We start from the raw sequence: 14,301 nt of genomic DNA, 5'->3' as shown, positions 1-14,301 counted from the left end.
TTCGACGCAGCCACAGGCTTACCCCCGCCCCTCCCCCTCCCCCCGGCACCCCCGGCCCGTCCGGCTGGAAGAGGGCGCTGACAACCGTAACACGCGACCGCTACGTAACGATCCTTGTTTGTACTGGCTTCTCCACCACCTGGCACGTGTCAGCCACTTCGCGACAATGGGGCTTTGCCCTTTACCTCGACGCGTGCTGCAGCGCCCCAGAACAAAGCTAGGTTCGGGCCCGGGTTTTGAGTTCAGTGCATGGAACTAACGACCGGATGTATGAGCGCCAGCGCCCCCAAAGATCCGGCGCCTCTTCACAGAAGCCAAGCTTCACAAAACCACCACGAGATAGCGCTTCCGCCCCAATGCAGCGCCTCCCGCTCACGACTTGTTGAAGTTGCCCTGCAGCATGCGCTGGTAGGCCTCGATGTTGGCCTGCGCCTGCTCCTTGGTCATGCCGGGCATACTGGGCATCATGGTCATGCGCTGCGCCATCAGACTCTGCAGCGCCATCTGCTGCTGGGCGCGGTGCAGCTGCTCCAGGCCGGACGCCTTGCCGACTGCCGGGAAGCCGGCCATGTACTGCAGCATCTGCGGCGGCAGCGACGTGCTCGCCATATGCAGCGCCATCAGCTGCTCGACCGAGCCCAGCGGCGCCGCGGCCGGCGATGGCGCCTTCCCCACCGGTGTGATGGTGATGGAGCCGATGCGGGTGGGCTTGAGCAGCGGCCGCGCCGCCGGCGGCGCGCGCGGCCGCTCCGGCTCCGGGCCTCCGGACGTCAAGTCGATCACCTCGATCTCGGCGGGCGGCGCGGCTGGCAGCGCGGTGCGCGGCGCGGCGCGCGGCGGCGGCAGGCCCGGCGCGCGGCAGCGGCGTGATGGTGATAGAGGGCCGTGTCTGCGCCAGCGCCGACAGCACGGACGTGCCGGCGGCCGGCGGCTGGCCCGGCGGTCGCGGCGCCGGCCCGGCCGACAGGCGAGGTCGCTGCTCGGCCATCGGCTCCGGCAGGCCGCGGTCGTACCGCTCGAACGGCAGACACAGCCTGCAACGCGACAGCGCCGGCTCAGCGTCACACGCATCACCTCCGCCGAGGCCTTCACGGGACGAGAGGATCGGCAACAAACTGGACCCACCTCACGGGTAGTCATGCGTGGCGAACATTTCTTCGTACCAACATCTACTGACAGCCCGATGACGGTACGAAATGACCAAATACATAGCACAAGATAACTCACGCTGCCCTACCGGGAAGGAAGTAGGCCCAAACCTCACCTGTAGAGTTGTGGGATTGCAAAACTAGCGGACGCCTAAGCAGCCCCGCGGCCGTGGGAAGGCAACAAGGAGAGGGGGACGTAGCTGTGGCGGAAGCAAACGCAGGCTGAGGGATATGTAATAGAGCCTATGCGCCGCGATAATGTAAACATGTTAAAAACATTAGTCTCTCTTGTCTGACAAAAAGAACGGTGCCCCTCGTATATGCCATTTATGAGAGTGATGTAACTTGTTCTGTTTATTTACGTCTGGCATCCATCAACACCCGACTGCGCATTAAATACAGCTGTTACGATCCGCACATCAGCCGCTGCTGAGATTTTGAGAGCAAGAGATATAGATGAGCGAGCGATGACTGCGATGAGCGATTTCTTCCCAGTGGGAGACAAGACAAAAGAGGGCGCGTGGGTTGAACTGCTCCTCCGGCTTGTGAGAAATTTCACAGGGAGCTCGCTAAGACAAAGACAAAGCAACAATGAACAGTCGGCGGGGGGTGTGGGGGAGGGGGGCGGGAGGAAGGGATGACAGTGGCCGATATGGACAACACGGCACGCCGCCGTCGGCACTGACCGGAACATCACAGGCCCGCTGACTTCAGCACAAATGTGCAGGACATTTGGCAACATCTACGTCCTGATGGCGGTCGGATCCCAATCCGGATCCGACCGTCACCCGCCCTTCCTCCCCCGCCCCCCCCCCCCCCTAGGTGGCCTGAGCCGGAGCGTGGCCCGGCCGGCCGGCGGCAGAGACGCACCTCTCGTAGCAGCGCCGGGTGCACGTGCCGGCGGCCGTGTTGTGCGGACTGCCGCCCATCTCGTCAAACACCTGCTTCCAGAGGCGGCGCGCGCACACGGACTGGTAGCCACCCAGCTGCTGGACGCGCCGGTACAGTCGGAACAGGCTCACTGCAACGAGCGTGCGTGCCGACTGGTAACCGCCCGGCCGGCCCCCGCACGAGATGAACAACACGACCGAGCCGACGACAGGGGCACAGGCCGGCTCACGGCAACACAACATACTACCAGTGTGAGAGGATGACGTATGAAAAAGCAAACCACCTTATCTCAACAGGCAAATGGGGTGGATGCTGCGGACCCGGACCGTATTGGTCAGTTCCAACGGGCAATTACGATCGCGTGACGAAGAACAGCAGGTGAGCAGTACGGATTTGCCGGGAGCTGGGTGCTCTTGATCAGGACATCACTAATCCGTTGCAAACAGGCCCTAAGACATGGGGATCCTCTACGAAATAGCCCTGTAGCAGCGTGCACACCGTCGACCGGGTCCGATACGTCAGCTGCCCCGGACAAAGGTCACACACCTCAGACAGCAGCTCGAGTCCGCGGGGTCACGGAGGTCCGCTACATAAGTTATGAAGGATGAGGTTCATGGCAGCTCCGTTTTCTCCCAATATGAGTTACAAAAGCCATACTGACAGTGCAGACTGTGCAGTGTGTACTGCGCAGTATGCAATGTGCAGAGGAAGACAGTGCACCAGACAACGCGCCAGAGATCGGCGGCCCCAATATGGCGGGCAGAGGAGCGCGACCCGTGCCGAGGCCGGGGCCGGTGCACTAACGGTTCTGGAGCCCCCAGATGGGCATGCTCTTGATGGGCGTGCCGCGCTGGTTCATGAAGTGGTGCAGCCGCTGGAGGAGCTCCTTCTCGCCCCAGCGCCACGACTTGAGCTGGTGGGGCTGCTTGCCGCTGGGCATAAGGCCACGCATCAGGGTCGGCTTGCGGCGCAGGGAGCCCGCCTCCAGCGTCACGTGCGCCTGTCGACACAGGGAGCCGGCGCCGAGGGTCAGGCTGGGGGTGTGCACACCGAGGTCAGGCCGGCGGGGACACGGCGAGCAGGGGTGCGACGGACGGCCAGAGGCGCTCGCTGCTGGCGGCACATTGCGGCACTGTGGGTCAGGCTGGGGGAGAGGGCGAGGCACGGACCCACCTGTGGTCGCTCAGTGACGAGGGGATGCCAGGGGTTAGACTGGGGAGCGCCCGAAACCTCACATCGCCTCTCGCCTAGCCCCCACCGGTCCCATACAGTCCACCCTCGCCACCAGGTGCACAGTCGCCCTCCATCACCCTCCGCTGGCCGCAGCACCACCGCCCGACCGCACAGCCGGACAGTCAGCCGGGCCGGCCGGTCGCCTCACCGCCGCAGTCGGCATCTTCGGCAGGCTGCTCTCCGTGTCGGAGGTGGACTCGGAGCTGGGCGACGAGCCGTCGCGACGTGCCTTCTTCCGACTGCGGCCGCGCAGCTTCGGCGCTGAAACGGAGCGGCGCAGGTCAGGCTGAGGCCGGGGCTGGACGGCGGAGGCCGGCCCGCCACCAGACGGCGCAGGTCAGGCCGGGGCCTGGGCTGGACGGCAGAGGCCGGCCCGCCACCAGACGGCGCGGGTCAGGCCGGTGTCGGGGCTGGATGGCGGAGGCCGGCCCGCCACCAGACGACGTGGGTCAGGCCGAGGCCAGGGCTGGACGGCGGAGACCGGCCTGCCACCAGACGGCGTGGGTCAGGCCAGGGTCCGGGCTGGACGGCGGAGACCGGCCTGCCACCAGACGGCGCAGGTCAGGCCGAGGTCGGCGCAGGACGGCGGAGGCCGGCCCGCCACCAGACGGCGCGGCGAGCGGCGCGCCTGTCCACGACCGGCGCAGGGAGGAGGGGATATGGACAGGTGGCCTGGAGGCGCCGCGTGGCCGAACAAACTGCTGGGCCACGTGGGCAGGATGGCCGATACCGAGAGGCCGGGACAAGCCAGGCGGCGTCTGCTGCGGCCTTCAGCAGCACGAGTTATTTGGACGCTGGTGAGACGTCGTTGATTCTCTCCCCGCTGCATCACAACGTAAATCACGGCTCAAACCAACATGCCACGACGGTTCGTCACCGAGCGGGCGAGTCCAACCAAACACCAGATAAGATAGATAACCCTCCCAGCCCAGCAAACCTGCGTGAATCGCTGCACACCGGCGGCCGGTGTCCACGCCACCCTCCCCACACCGGTTGCCGCTGTCCATGACACCCTCTCCACACCGGCGGCCGGTGTCCACGTCACCCTCCCCACACCGCCGGCCGCTGTTCGCGCCACCCTCTCCACACCGGTTGCCTTAAACCGTTCGGCCGGTCATAACTCCGTCATGATCCCTGGCAAGCCGGCGCACGTGTACAGTCCGGGCGCATGACTCACTGCGGCCGGCTTGGCAGGCCGTCTCGGGGCAGACCAGCGTGGCCGAGGCGGGCCCCAACACCGGCCCACGTACCGCAGGCCGTCTCGGGGGAGACCAGCGTGGCTGAGGCGGGCTCCAACACCGGCCCACGTACCGCAGGCCGTCTCGGGGGAGACCAGCGTGGCCGAGGCGGGCTCCAACACCGGCCCACGTACCGCAGGCCGTCTCGGAGGAGACCAGCGTGGCCGAGGCGGGCCCCGCCGTCTCGCGGGAGGTCAGCGTGGCCGAGGCGGGCCCAACACCGGCCCACGTACCGCAGGCCGTCTCGCGGGAGGTCAGCTTGGCCGAGGCGGGCCCCAACACCGGCCCACGTACCCAGGTGGTTGCAGAAGACCTCGTGGCTGTCCAGCTCGGGGTAGTCGAACACGTCCCGGCAGTAGAGCAGGCGCGTGTTGCGGCTGGGGATCTGCTGGCCGCCGAGGGCGCGCACCAGCGCGTGTGTGTACACCCGCGGGTTCACCGACTCCAGCCTGAAACGGAGCCGGACAGGGCCTGTGCACGGGCCGGGACTGACGCAAACTCGGCCAATGGCCGACTTCAGACCGACAGCGGACAGACACGAAATCGCATCGTGATGATCATCAGCACAGGCTCGGGAATAATCTTGGGATGCTAACGAGACGAACTCACGGCATGTCAGGTTTTGGATAACGCTCGTAGCTGGCTTACTAGTGACATGGACGCTTAATAGTGTGTCCGGTACTTTGCTTCGCAGCGTCAATGGCTTCGGCAGCTGCACAGCAAAGCAATATGACGTATTGCTCTGAAGGCATGTCAAAATCCGCAGCATTGCCGACAGACTCAACCAAAAGATCTGTGGGCTTATCATGTCCACACACGGCGGTACTGCAGGCTCAACACTGCCACAGCGCCATTACACATCAATTAGTCGTAAAATCTCCAGCATTCGAAGAAACGTGACTTTCCACATACACAGTGAAGCGAGGCGGCCGCGCGAGTGTCAGCCTCGCAAACCGGTTTTGGTTTGTTCCGCCACGTGTAATCTTTTGGGAATCCACAGTAACGGCACGACAATGGCAGTTGATGCCGATAACAGGGTATCAATCCTCCCTCGTTTATCGACGGTTGGAATGATGATATTACAGGTGAACAAGCTGCGCATTTGCATACACATGTGGCGCTCTGCTCAAATGTTTCTTATAACGCTTGAAAAGGGAACAGTAACACAGTACGCCGTAGCCCTGCCGCAGGGCAGGAAGCACTGAGCAGAAGACGACATACAACGACAGGTCCACACTGGAAGTTGACATTGAAAAACCTACGAGACGTGCCGCGACTTCAGCATAGATTTCGCTCGCAAGCACGACCAGCACCCGGTTCCGGCTGCCCCCCCCCCCCCCTCCCACTCCCTCTCACGCACACACTCCCGATCCTCCGCCGCTCCCGCCGACCCGTGTCAGCGTTGCCCCCCCCCCCCCCACACCCTTTCACCCCTCCCTTCCGCTGGTCCCACCGTTTCATGAGGCCGCGCAGCCGGCAGTAGCGGTCGTAGCTGAGCACCAGCGCACACGGCTCGTCCGGGTCAACGGTGTCGCCTGCAACGGACGCGGCGCCCGGTCAGACGGCGGCGGCCCGGCGAGAGGCGCGCGCCTCCGCGGCACGACGGCGTGACTTGCAGCTCGGGCTGCGCCGACACGGCGCGGCCGAGGCGCTCGTGGCCGCGCTTCGCCGCCCTGTCAGCCACGCCGCGGCCCACTCGGCGCACCTCCGTGTGGGACGCGTCACGTGGCGGATTGTTAGGTCGATTTCACGCGGCACGGGATGCCCCGCGGCGGTGCGGACGAGCCCCGGCGAACGCGCCGCTCCACAGCGGAGGCGACGCCAGAGAGGACACTCTCCGCCGTCGTCGCCGCCGCCGCCGCCGCCGTCACCCAGGCGCAGAGGCGGGACTGGCGGGCATCACGTCACGAAGCACATCACACCACGGTTGACGGCGCGTCACGCTTGAGACATCACAACCACCATCAACAACATCATCCACAATCATCAACCAACCATCAACAGCCCATCACGAAACAGCATTGGGGACGCGCAGAGGGGATGGTGCGCCCGCAGTCGACGCAGGCAGCCGGTCACGCGGCGGCGGCGGCGGCGGCGGCGGCGGCGGCGGCGGCGGTGGCGGCACGGCCACCCTCTCTGACCAGTACAGACCACGGATCGGCCAGAGATCGCGGGGTCGCGCCGGGCCAGTGTCAGCTCGCGGCCGAGACACGCCTCATCCTGGCTCCGGGCTCGGCGGATCGGCTACGGAGCCCGCGAACGGGATAACTGGTCTGTGACAGCTGTAGCGCCCCATCGTGACACACGTTGTTAAAACACGTAGCTGGCCTCTTTACCAGCCACCGGAAGTTCAGCTTTCAGCCCGCACTGCCGCCCTGAATGTTCTTCCCGTCCACTGCCAGGGGTGTATTGTCTCACCCATCAAGCTGCAGCCCGGACGAGCAATGAATTACGATCTCCGTTCGAGTGGCCTTGGGATTGAGGGTAAGGCCGGCGACGCATGCGTTTGAATGGCTGGCCCGGTCCCCCTACCACAAGTCCAGCCTCCAGTGGCGCTCGTACGTGCGACGGTCGAAGTCAGCCGTAGCAGCACGGCCGCCACGAGCGGCCGCGGATGACGGACCCAGCCGTCGAGAACCGGCAGCGCGGCGCCCTCCTTCTCTCTCTCTCTTTCCTCTTCTCGGCTGTTCACGAGTGACTGCGCACTGCACAGCTCCAGACCAAAGGGAAATTCCAAGCCGACGCCGAGTTTCCGACCATTAGCATGACTACGCCAAACGGCTCGTGAACACGTGAATCAGGCAATTTTTCTCACCTCGCAGTTCACACAAACGGCCAGTGCCAAACACCACGGGCCCTTGGGCCATCGCGACAGTTTCTTTGTGGCGACGCCGTGCCCGACATGTCTGCCGACACTGCCGCGCTGCAGGCCGGCATACATATGCACTACTTGACCCGGTACTCGCCCCGCATAACGATGTGAAAGGTGAGCGCGCCAGCTGCACAACAGCGCCGACACGCCGCTCGTATCAATGTAACGTACCGCGAACGGACAGGGAAAACGACAGCGTTGCACATACGGCGCAGGCGAGGGGCGCGACAGAGGCCCGGCGCGCGCCGAGTTTTAACGGCAGATTCTGTACAGGCATCGGATGTGCACGCTATCCGTTTGCAAGCCCCAGAGCTTAGCTCGGTGCTTTCCGCCGTAGCTGACAGCTTACATGTGTTCACGGCTTAACTCCAACCCGGCCCGAAAAAGCCCGCGTCTGCCCATTCCCAGCGAATCGGCAGGCGCCGGCGGCGCTGCCGCCCCTCTTCCACCCCGAGACGGCGCCCACGCCTCCTCTCCCGCCTGGAGCCGGCGCTGCCGCCTCTGTTTTCGCCCCGAGCCGCAGCTGCCGCCCCTCTCCCGCCCCGAGGAGGCTGCTACCTCCTCTCCCGCCCCGAGCCGACGGTCCCGCCCCGAGCGATTGCTGCCGCCCCTCTCCCGCCCCGAGCCATTGCTGCCGCCCCCTCTCCCGCCCCGAGCCAGAGCTGCCGCACCTCTCCTGCCCCGAGCCGCCCCGCCGAGGCCCCAGGTACGCTCACCGAGGCTCCGCTTGGCGCGCTCCACGTCGGCCATGGCCAGCCGGCCGGAGGCGGCGGCCGTCGAGCAGAAGGCGGCGGCCGGGCCGGCCGGGTTGTGGCCGCCGCCCGCCGGCCAGCCGGCCGCCCAGCGCGGCACGCGCACCACCACATCGGCCAGGTCCTCCAGTCGCACCGTCAGCTTCTCCTGCACGGCCAGCACCTCATCCTGCCGGCGGGGAGGGGCGGCGTCAGCTACAGTGGTGCCGCTTCTCTGGGCCACTGGGATGACCGCGAGAACCGGCGATCTCTGCACTGCGGAACGGCCGGGCCAGTGGCTGCTGGGGCTGTTGTCCTGAGGTTATTAGGACGAGCCGGCGGATGGTCAAGCCCAGCTTGTGCAGCATGCAGACAAACACCACGTGGTTCAACCATACGCGTCCCTGAAACAACGATGGTACTCGAGTGGAGGAGAGACAGGTCGGCGAGAGGGGGGGGGGAGGGTCAAAAATGTGCCCGACTCTGGTAGACTTCGGATTGACTTCAGAACCAACTGTTTTCACTGAGTCAGATCTGAATACATCCATCTAACTTTTCAGTGAGTTACTGTCGGGGTTGAATCAATCAAACAACCGGCGGGTTTATTCAAACATAAATGTAAGAACAGCAAATAGTAGTACGGTGGTATGCAAACCTGTATATGTACACGACCTGTGTGGGTTTTGATGCATCTCACACAACGAGCAAACTTTCTAAAAGCTGTTAGCACAATGCATTCCGATCAGATCAATTTCGTTGGAATCGATCATGGCATCTCGCCAAATTTTCCCCGGCCGAATTAGCAGTCGACTCCAAACGCGCCATAATCGTGACCCGATGCCCGAATCGACTCTGCTCAAGCGATACCAAGCATGAGTCTGGAAGCTGTCGGGGTCCAGATCCAAATCACAGCAGCATAAGTCTTCCGCGGCACATCTCTGGCGTCGAGAGGCTGAGAGCGCGCCGCCGCCGCCGCCGCCGTCCGAGCGGACCCCCCAGCCGCCGGCGCCGACACCCTGGCGGTCTCCGCCGCCGGCGCCTACTGCCGCTGCGCCCCGCCCGGTGTGTGCGGCGGTCGCCACGTCAGGGAGCCGTGCACAGAGCCGGACAGAGCGGCGGACACCGGCGCCGCGCGACCGTCCGCCGTCGGCCCTGCCGCCGCGCCACGGGCGAGCCAGTAAGCCGACCCCGCGACGCCCGGGGCGCTGCGAGGTCGGCCGCGCGGCGGCCCGCGTCAGCCCCCGGGGCTCTGTCGACGTCAGGCCGTCGTCACGTCAGACGGTCACACTGCAGCGGACCGCCGGATCCGCCGACCCGACGCACCGCGACCCGATCGCACCCGAGCCGCGACTCATCCCCATTCGGCTCCAGCGCACCCAGCAGCGCAAAACAGCCGGGAGCAGATCGCTATGAGCCAACTGCCTCAAGCAAGCCCGCAGACCATCTACAGAGTGCGTGAGTATAGGAGCACGGCGTCAGCTGCCCCGGCCCGTTAACGTGACGTCACTCCACGCGGATTCGTCGCGGGCCGCTTCCCTGCCTGCCGATGGCGTCCCTGCGCCGGGAGCCAGCACAGCTCCGCTGACAAGCTCCAGTCTGAGGCTGGCGACCGGCCAACTGGCCCGCCCCAGTCCAGAGGTCGCGCGCCGCCCGGCCGCGTCCGCAGCGTGTGTCAACGGGTCAAACTGGAGGCCCGGCAGGTCCGCGGTAGAGATGGCCCGTTTCGGCGGCGGGCCCAGGTCAGACACGGACCTACAGGACGCCTCGACCCGGACGGTACCGGACGGCGGGTGCTCTCCGCATCTGCGGCAAGGCAGATGGGTCAGGTAGCCCTTCCCAGCGTTGATCAGTCCGAGCCCTGTTCGAGCCGAGATGTGCGGAATGCTGCAGCGCCAGTAACTCAGTCATCACTCCTGTCCAATTTCCAAGGGTACGGAAATAATAAATGTCACGCAACAGCGCGCGCGCCAGCCGGATCTGTGCGTCGTGTATGTTTGTCACGAGCTGTGTGTACTCGTCCTCTTTAAGTGCTTGGCAACGAACCAGATGAGGCGCTTTAAGTGACTTTTCCCTGTTTGCATCGGACGAAACCAGCCGGTTTAACGTAAATCTTCCGCCGGGAAATACAGCGGGGAATTCCCTATCCCGACGCTGGCCCTCCGCCTGGACCAGATCATCAAAAAGATGGAGTCAGATCGGGCCGCCGGCACCGGCCCATCGAAGCGGAACAAATCGGCACATTCAGCCACACAAGCAAATCCGCGAAATGGAACCGTTAACTGGAGACCAGCTGTTTGCCCTACATTGCGCCCCCCCCCCCCCCCTCCTTTCACTTTTAAACTATGCAAGCGGTCCGTTCTCTCTGTGCAGCCTGCGGGCCTCGGCTTGATGGCCCAACGAAACCGGCAGTCCACGGTCGTCGGCCAGTGGACCCGGGACCGGGCGAGGCCGCGAGCGATTGTCAGTCTGCAGTCTGTAGTCTGTCAGTCTGTCAGTCTGTCCAGTCTGTCAGTCCAGCCTCCCATCGCGCAGCAAAACCTGTCACCAAAAGCGACACACCCGTGCACCTGTGTCTCCACTTCCGCAAAAGCTGTCCCCCATAACTGACCGGGCCGGCTGCGGTTAGCGTGTCCGCGACCTGCCCAAACCCAGAGACCCACCAACGACAGCTGGAGGCATTATCCGACCGACCGGCACACGGCGCGCCGAGCCCTGCCGCGGCGGCGGCGACACACTGCCCACCGGAAGCCAGCAGTTGACCGGCCATGAGCCCCTCCCGAGCGACGCCGGCGACAGCCCGCACGTGGCGCACGTGACGGAGGGTGGCACGTGTGACGGACGCACGGCACCTCGGTTTACGGGCCAAACATCGACTCGGCGCCGAGCACCGCAAAAAATGGCCCAACACCGAAGGAAAACAAGCTGCGATGGAGAAAACTCGTCGCCTTTCCTGTTCCTGTTCCTTCGCTGATGCGCAGCTCACTTCCATTACTGCTGGATCCACACCCGAAGTCCGAGAAGAACCACTTCAGAACCAGCATGTCAGCTAATTTGAGTTCGTGGTCGGGTCCCTGATCTCATTTCGGAGTATCTAAGATTGTGGAAACATTTTTCGTCTGGCAACCACCTGGGACCACTTTGTTAAAGCGGCCCGCATCGGGCGCCGCTGCTAACATGTGAGCTGGAAACAGGTACAGCTAAAGCAAGCAATTTTACTTACGACTGTATTTATCTACAGGGAGAGTTAGTGAGAACTCGTAGCTTTCAGCACGTACTTCACGGTAAACCTCAACAACGACGTACACCAATCAATAATTTCGCGTTAAGAAAACAGGTCACAAGCAACAGCAAACGACACGAGCGATCAAGGTCACGCCGCGACGGGCGGCCGCTCCGTCGACCTGACCACGTGTGTTGGCGAGGAGCGCCGCGGGCCAGAGCCGGCCGCCTCGGATGGGCTCCAGCGCCCCGGCTCGAGGATCGATCGACCCTCCTGCTCCGCCAGGGGCAGCTGACAGCGCCCGGCCACGGAGGAGGACGGCCGGCATGGGGGAGGGGGGGGGAGCACCGCACGTGATACTCAGCAAAACATGGCAGCCAGGCGGCGGCGAGTGCCCGCGCCGACGTTTGCCGGCGTGTGAAACGAGCTGGGAGACACGAGATGTTTTCTTGGCAGAGCGACCAGGGAAACAAACGCTAAGCGTGACGCAAATCATATGAGAAACAGGCGTAGCGATACAAACGGCAATCAGGAACAGGAATCGTTTGTTGAACAATGCCACAAATTACCTGACTTTCCCAATAAATTTCCCTCCATCTATTTCGAAAACTGCAAAGCGTCAGCGCGGTTAACTGCGATCCAGATTGATGTAGCCAGACGTGCTTCCGAGGAGCGAACGCGAACTACGGAAGGAACTTTTTTATTTTGGGCGGCGATATGTTTAGGGGATGCATACGCATGTCACAATAATCGCAGTACATTCATTCATAAACCTCATTAAGCAAAAGGCGGTGCAGCTGGCTTCACTCTGTACGGTACGTATAGGCAAAAATATGCTGCTGTCATGTTTAGGTCCATTTATGAAGCTTGAAGACAGTTCGCTGGGTCTTTTAATTCCTCTTTCCTTATAAATGCCAGTTTTTATAACTGTAAACATGACACTTTTCAGTCCCCGGTGTCCAAATATGGCCATTCTCTCGGACGGTTCAAATAGATGATGATTACTTGGCAAAGCTGCCTTTCAAATTTGCCTACTGACTTGGTCCCATAAACTGTTTCTCAATTTATACATTTATCATTGATGTACTTGGCCCCGTCTTCCCGAACAACGTAAACACAACCCACAATTCGATACCGCGAAAACACAGGAAATGAAACAACTAGTTTTGTATTAAGAAGAATCTCTCAAGGTCATCACATGCAAAGGTGTGCAGTCTCGCAAATATCTAGCCAGCCCTAGTGTAAGTGCGGTGGACATAGCACAAGATAAGTAGTAATTATGATTACAGCAGCTTTCCTTTCAGTGATTTTTCTGCCTCAGTCCTCACAGACCATGGTTTTAGTTCCGCAAAATAAGTTGGGAGACTGTACTGGGAAAAACGAAACAAGCTTACCCCACAACACCCCGACAAATAGGTTTTTCCCATATTTGACCCACTTCCTTCTTGAGGCCGGGGAAGCTTGTGCCCAAGTTGGGGGAAAGCCCCTGACTGATAAGGAAACTGCACCCCTGCACTGAATGCTTCCTTTTCCCCGGACATACGAACATTTGCGTCGTTGCTCTGCGCCGATGAGTAACATTACAGATTATTCACTAGCACGCGGCTGTTCAATTTGTCGCAACGCTTCAGACATGCGTGGAACGTGCAGGCGGACATGTGGGAGTTCGACACGAATCTTCCACGTTTTCGAACAGGCACGTGGGAACTGCTATAAAGGTTCATCCAATAGCGTTAGAAGTGAAGAGCCGGACACCTCAAAGACGCCGCGCGAGCCGTTCGATTACGCGACGCCAACATCTCATTCCACAGTTCAACGCGTTCAACACAACATGATTAAACCCAGAAACAAATCCAATCAACTTGCGGCGGCCTTTCATCTGAGCGCCTGCTGACCTTTGACAGCCCGGTGGTGTGACATTCGTGCCCGCAGGCACCGCCAGACCGCCAGCGGAACATCCGATGCGTCCGTCGCGAGTGTTTTGGATTGCCGCAGGTCTGACGTCACTGGCTTCCTGCCAGCCCCCCCCCCCCCCCTCCCCCTCCTGAGACTCTGCGCCGGACCTGGCAGCTGTGTCACGCGTCCAGCAGCACAGCGGCCGATTACGAAGGAGCGCGACCCCCAGAAATGCCGCAGCTGCAGTGGTTATGGCTGCCATTTCGACGTAACAGGCCAGCGAGGCGTGACCTCGGGTAAACGCCGCGGCTGCCGGTCCTCCCCAGGCTCGCGCTGGGTAGGAGGCCCCGGGCGCTCCGACCGGCGCGTCGGAGGAGGCTCCCGTCCGATGAGCGCGGCCAGCGTGCCCCGAGCCGGGGGCGGCCGGAACGTCGGCGCCCCAGGTGTCCCAAGCACGCCGGGTACATATGTCAGCCCCTGACAGTGAACGTCAGCACCCTGACAGCGTGTGTCAGCACCCCGACAGCGTGCAGCCAGACTAGTCTTCGCACACGCGCCATGGACGCGCATCTTCCCGAATGAGCTGATTCAGGTGGGCAGCTTCCGGTCGGTCCGTAGCTAAAGAGTCCACCCTCTCATTTTGGACAAGGAGGCTCGGCCTAAAACAAAGCAGCCCGGAGGGAAAAGAACCTCTGACCAAGTTGGCCCAGAGAATATTGCGCTAATTGGCTGATGACAGTACAAACACATGGAGGTTTGCTAATTACATTGAAAAACAAAGGAAGACAACACTTAAATACGCTTATTTATGGCAGCCACTTATCTTCTCGGGACACGGCTCTGGCCGTTCTTGTTTGCGACGAGAATGTGGGCGTGGATTATGGAGTCGAATCAGCCGAGCTGCAGCGAGAGAGCGCCAAAGCCCCATACCAGCTTGGCAGAAGCCACGCTAGCTTGCACTATGCTGTGGTGTGTGACTTCTAAATAAACTTCCTAACGTATAAATAAATCACCTCAATAAATCTATAAATAAACCAACATAAATAAATATAAATAATGACAGACGTATCAG

General features: G+C 61.9%; 1 protein-coding gene across 1 annotated transcript in view; it reads right to left on the bottom strand.

Annotated features, from left to right (window-relative positions):
* Positions 1 to 372: 372 nt before the first annotated feature.
* LOC119090199 (AT-rich interactive domain-containing protein 5B) overlaps positions 373 to 14,301 on the bottom strand; it is a 31,796-nt gene continuing 17,867 nt past the window's right edge. The window contains exons 3-10 of the mRNA XM_037212987.1: positions 8,099 to 8,303; positions 5,964 to 6,045; positions 4,805 to 4,959; positions 3,421 to 3,533; positions 2,844 to 3,039; positions 2,019 to 2,169; positions 854 to 1,034; positions 373 to 708 (exon numbers count right to left, since the gene is read on the bottom strand). Coding sequence (XP_037068882.1) covers positions 373 to 708; positions 854 to 1,034; positions 2,019 to 2,169; positions 2,844 to 3,039; positions 3,421 to 3,533; positions 4,805 to 4,959; positions 5,964 to 6,045; positions 8,099 to 8,303 — 1,419 coding nt within the window. The remainder of the gene's footprint in view (positions 709 to 853; positions 1,035 to 2,018; positions 2,170 to 2,843; positions 3,040 to 3,420; positions 3,534 to 4,804; positions 4,960 to 5,963; positions 6,046 to 8,098; positions 8,304 to 14,301) is intronic.

This window comes from Pollicipes pollicipes, unplaced genomic scaffold (genome assembly GCF_011947565.3).
Source record: "Pollicipes pollicipes isolate AB1234 unplaced genomic scaffold, Ppol_2.1 Scaffold_3087;HRSCAF=3621_pilon_pilon_pilon, whole genome shotgun sequence".
Taxonomy (NCBI): domain Eukaryota; kingdom Metazoa; phylum Arthropoda; class Thecostraca; order Pollicipedomorpha; family Pollicipedidae; genus Pollicipes; species Pollicipes pollicipes.
The sequence above is the reverse complement of the archived record's forward strand: the minus strand, read 5'-3'. Positions and strand labels throughout refer to the sequence as shown.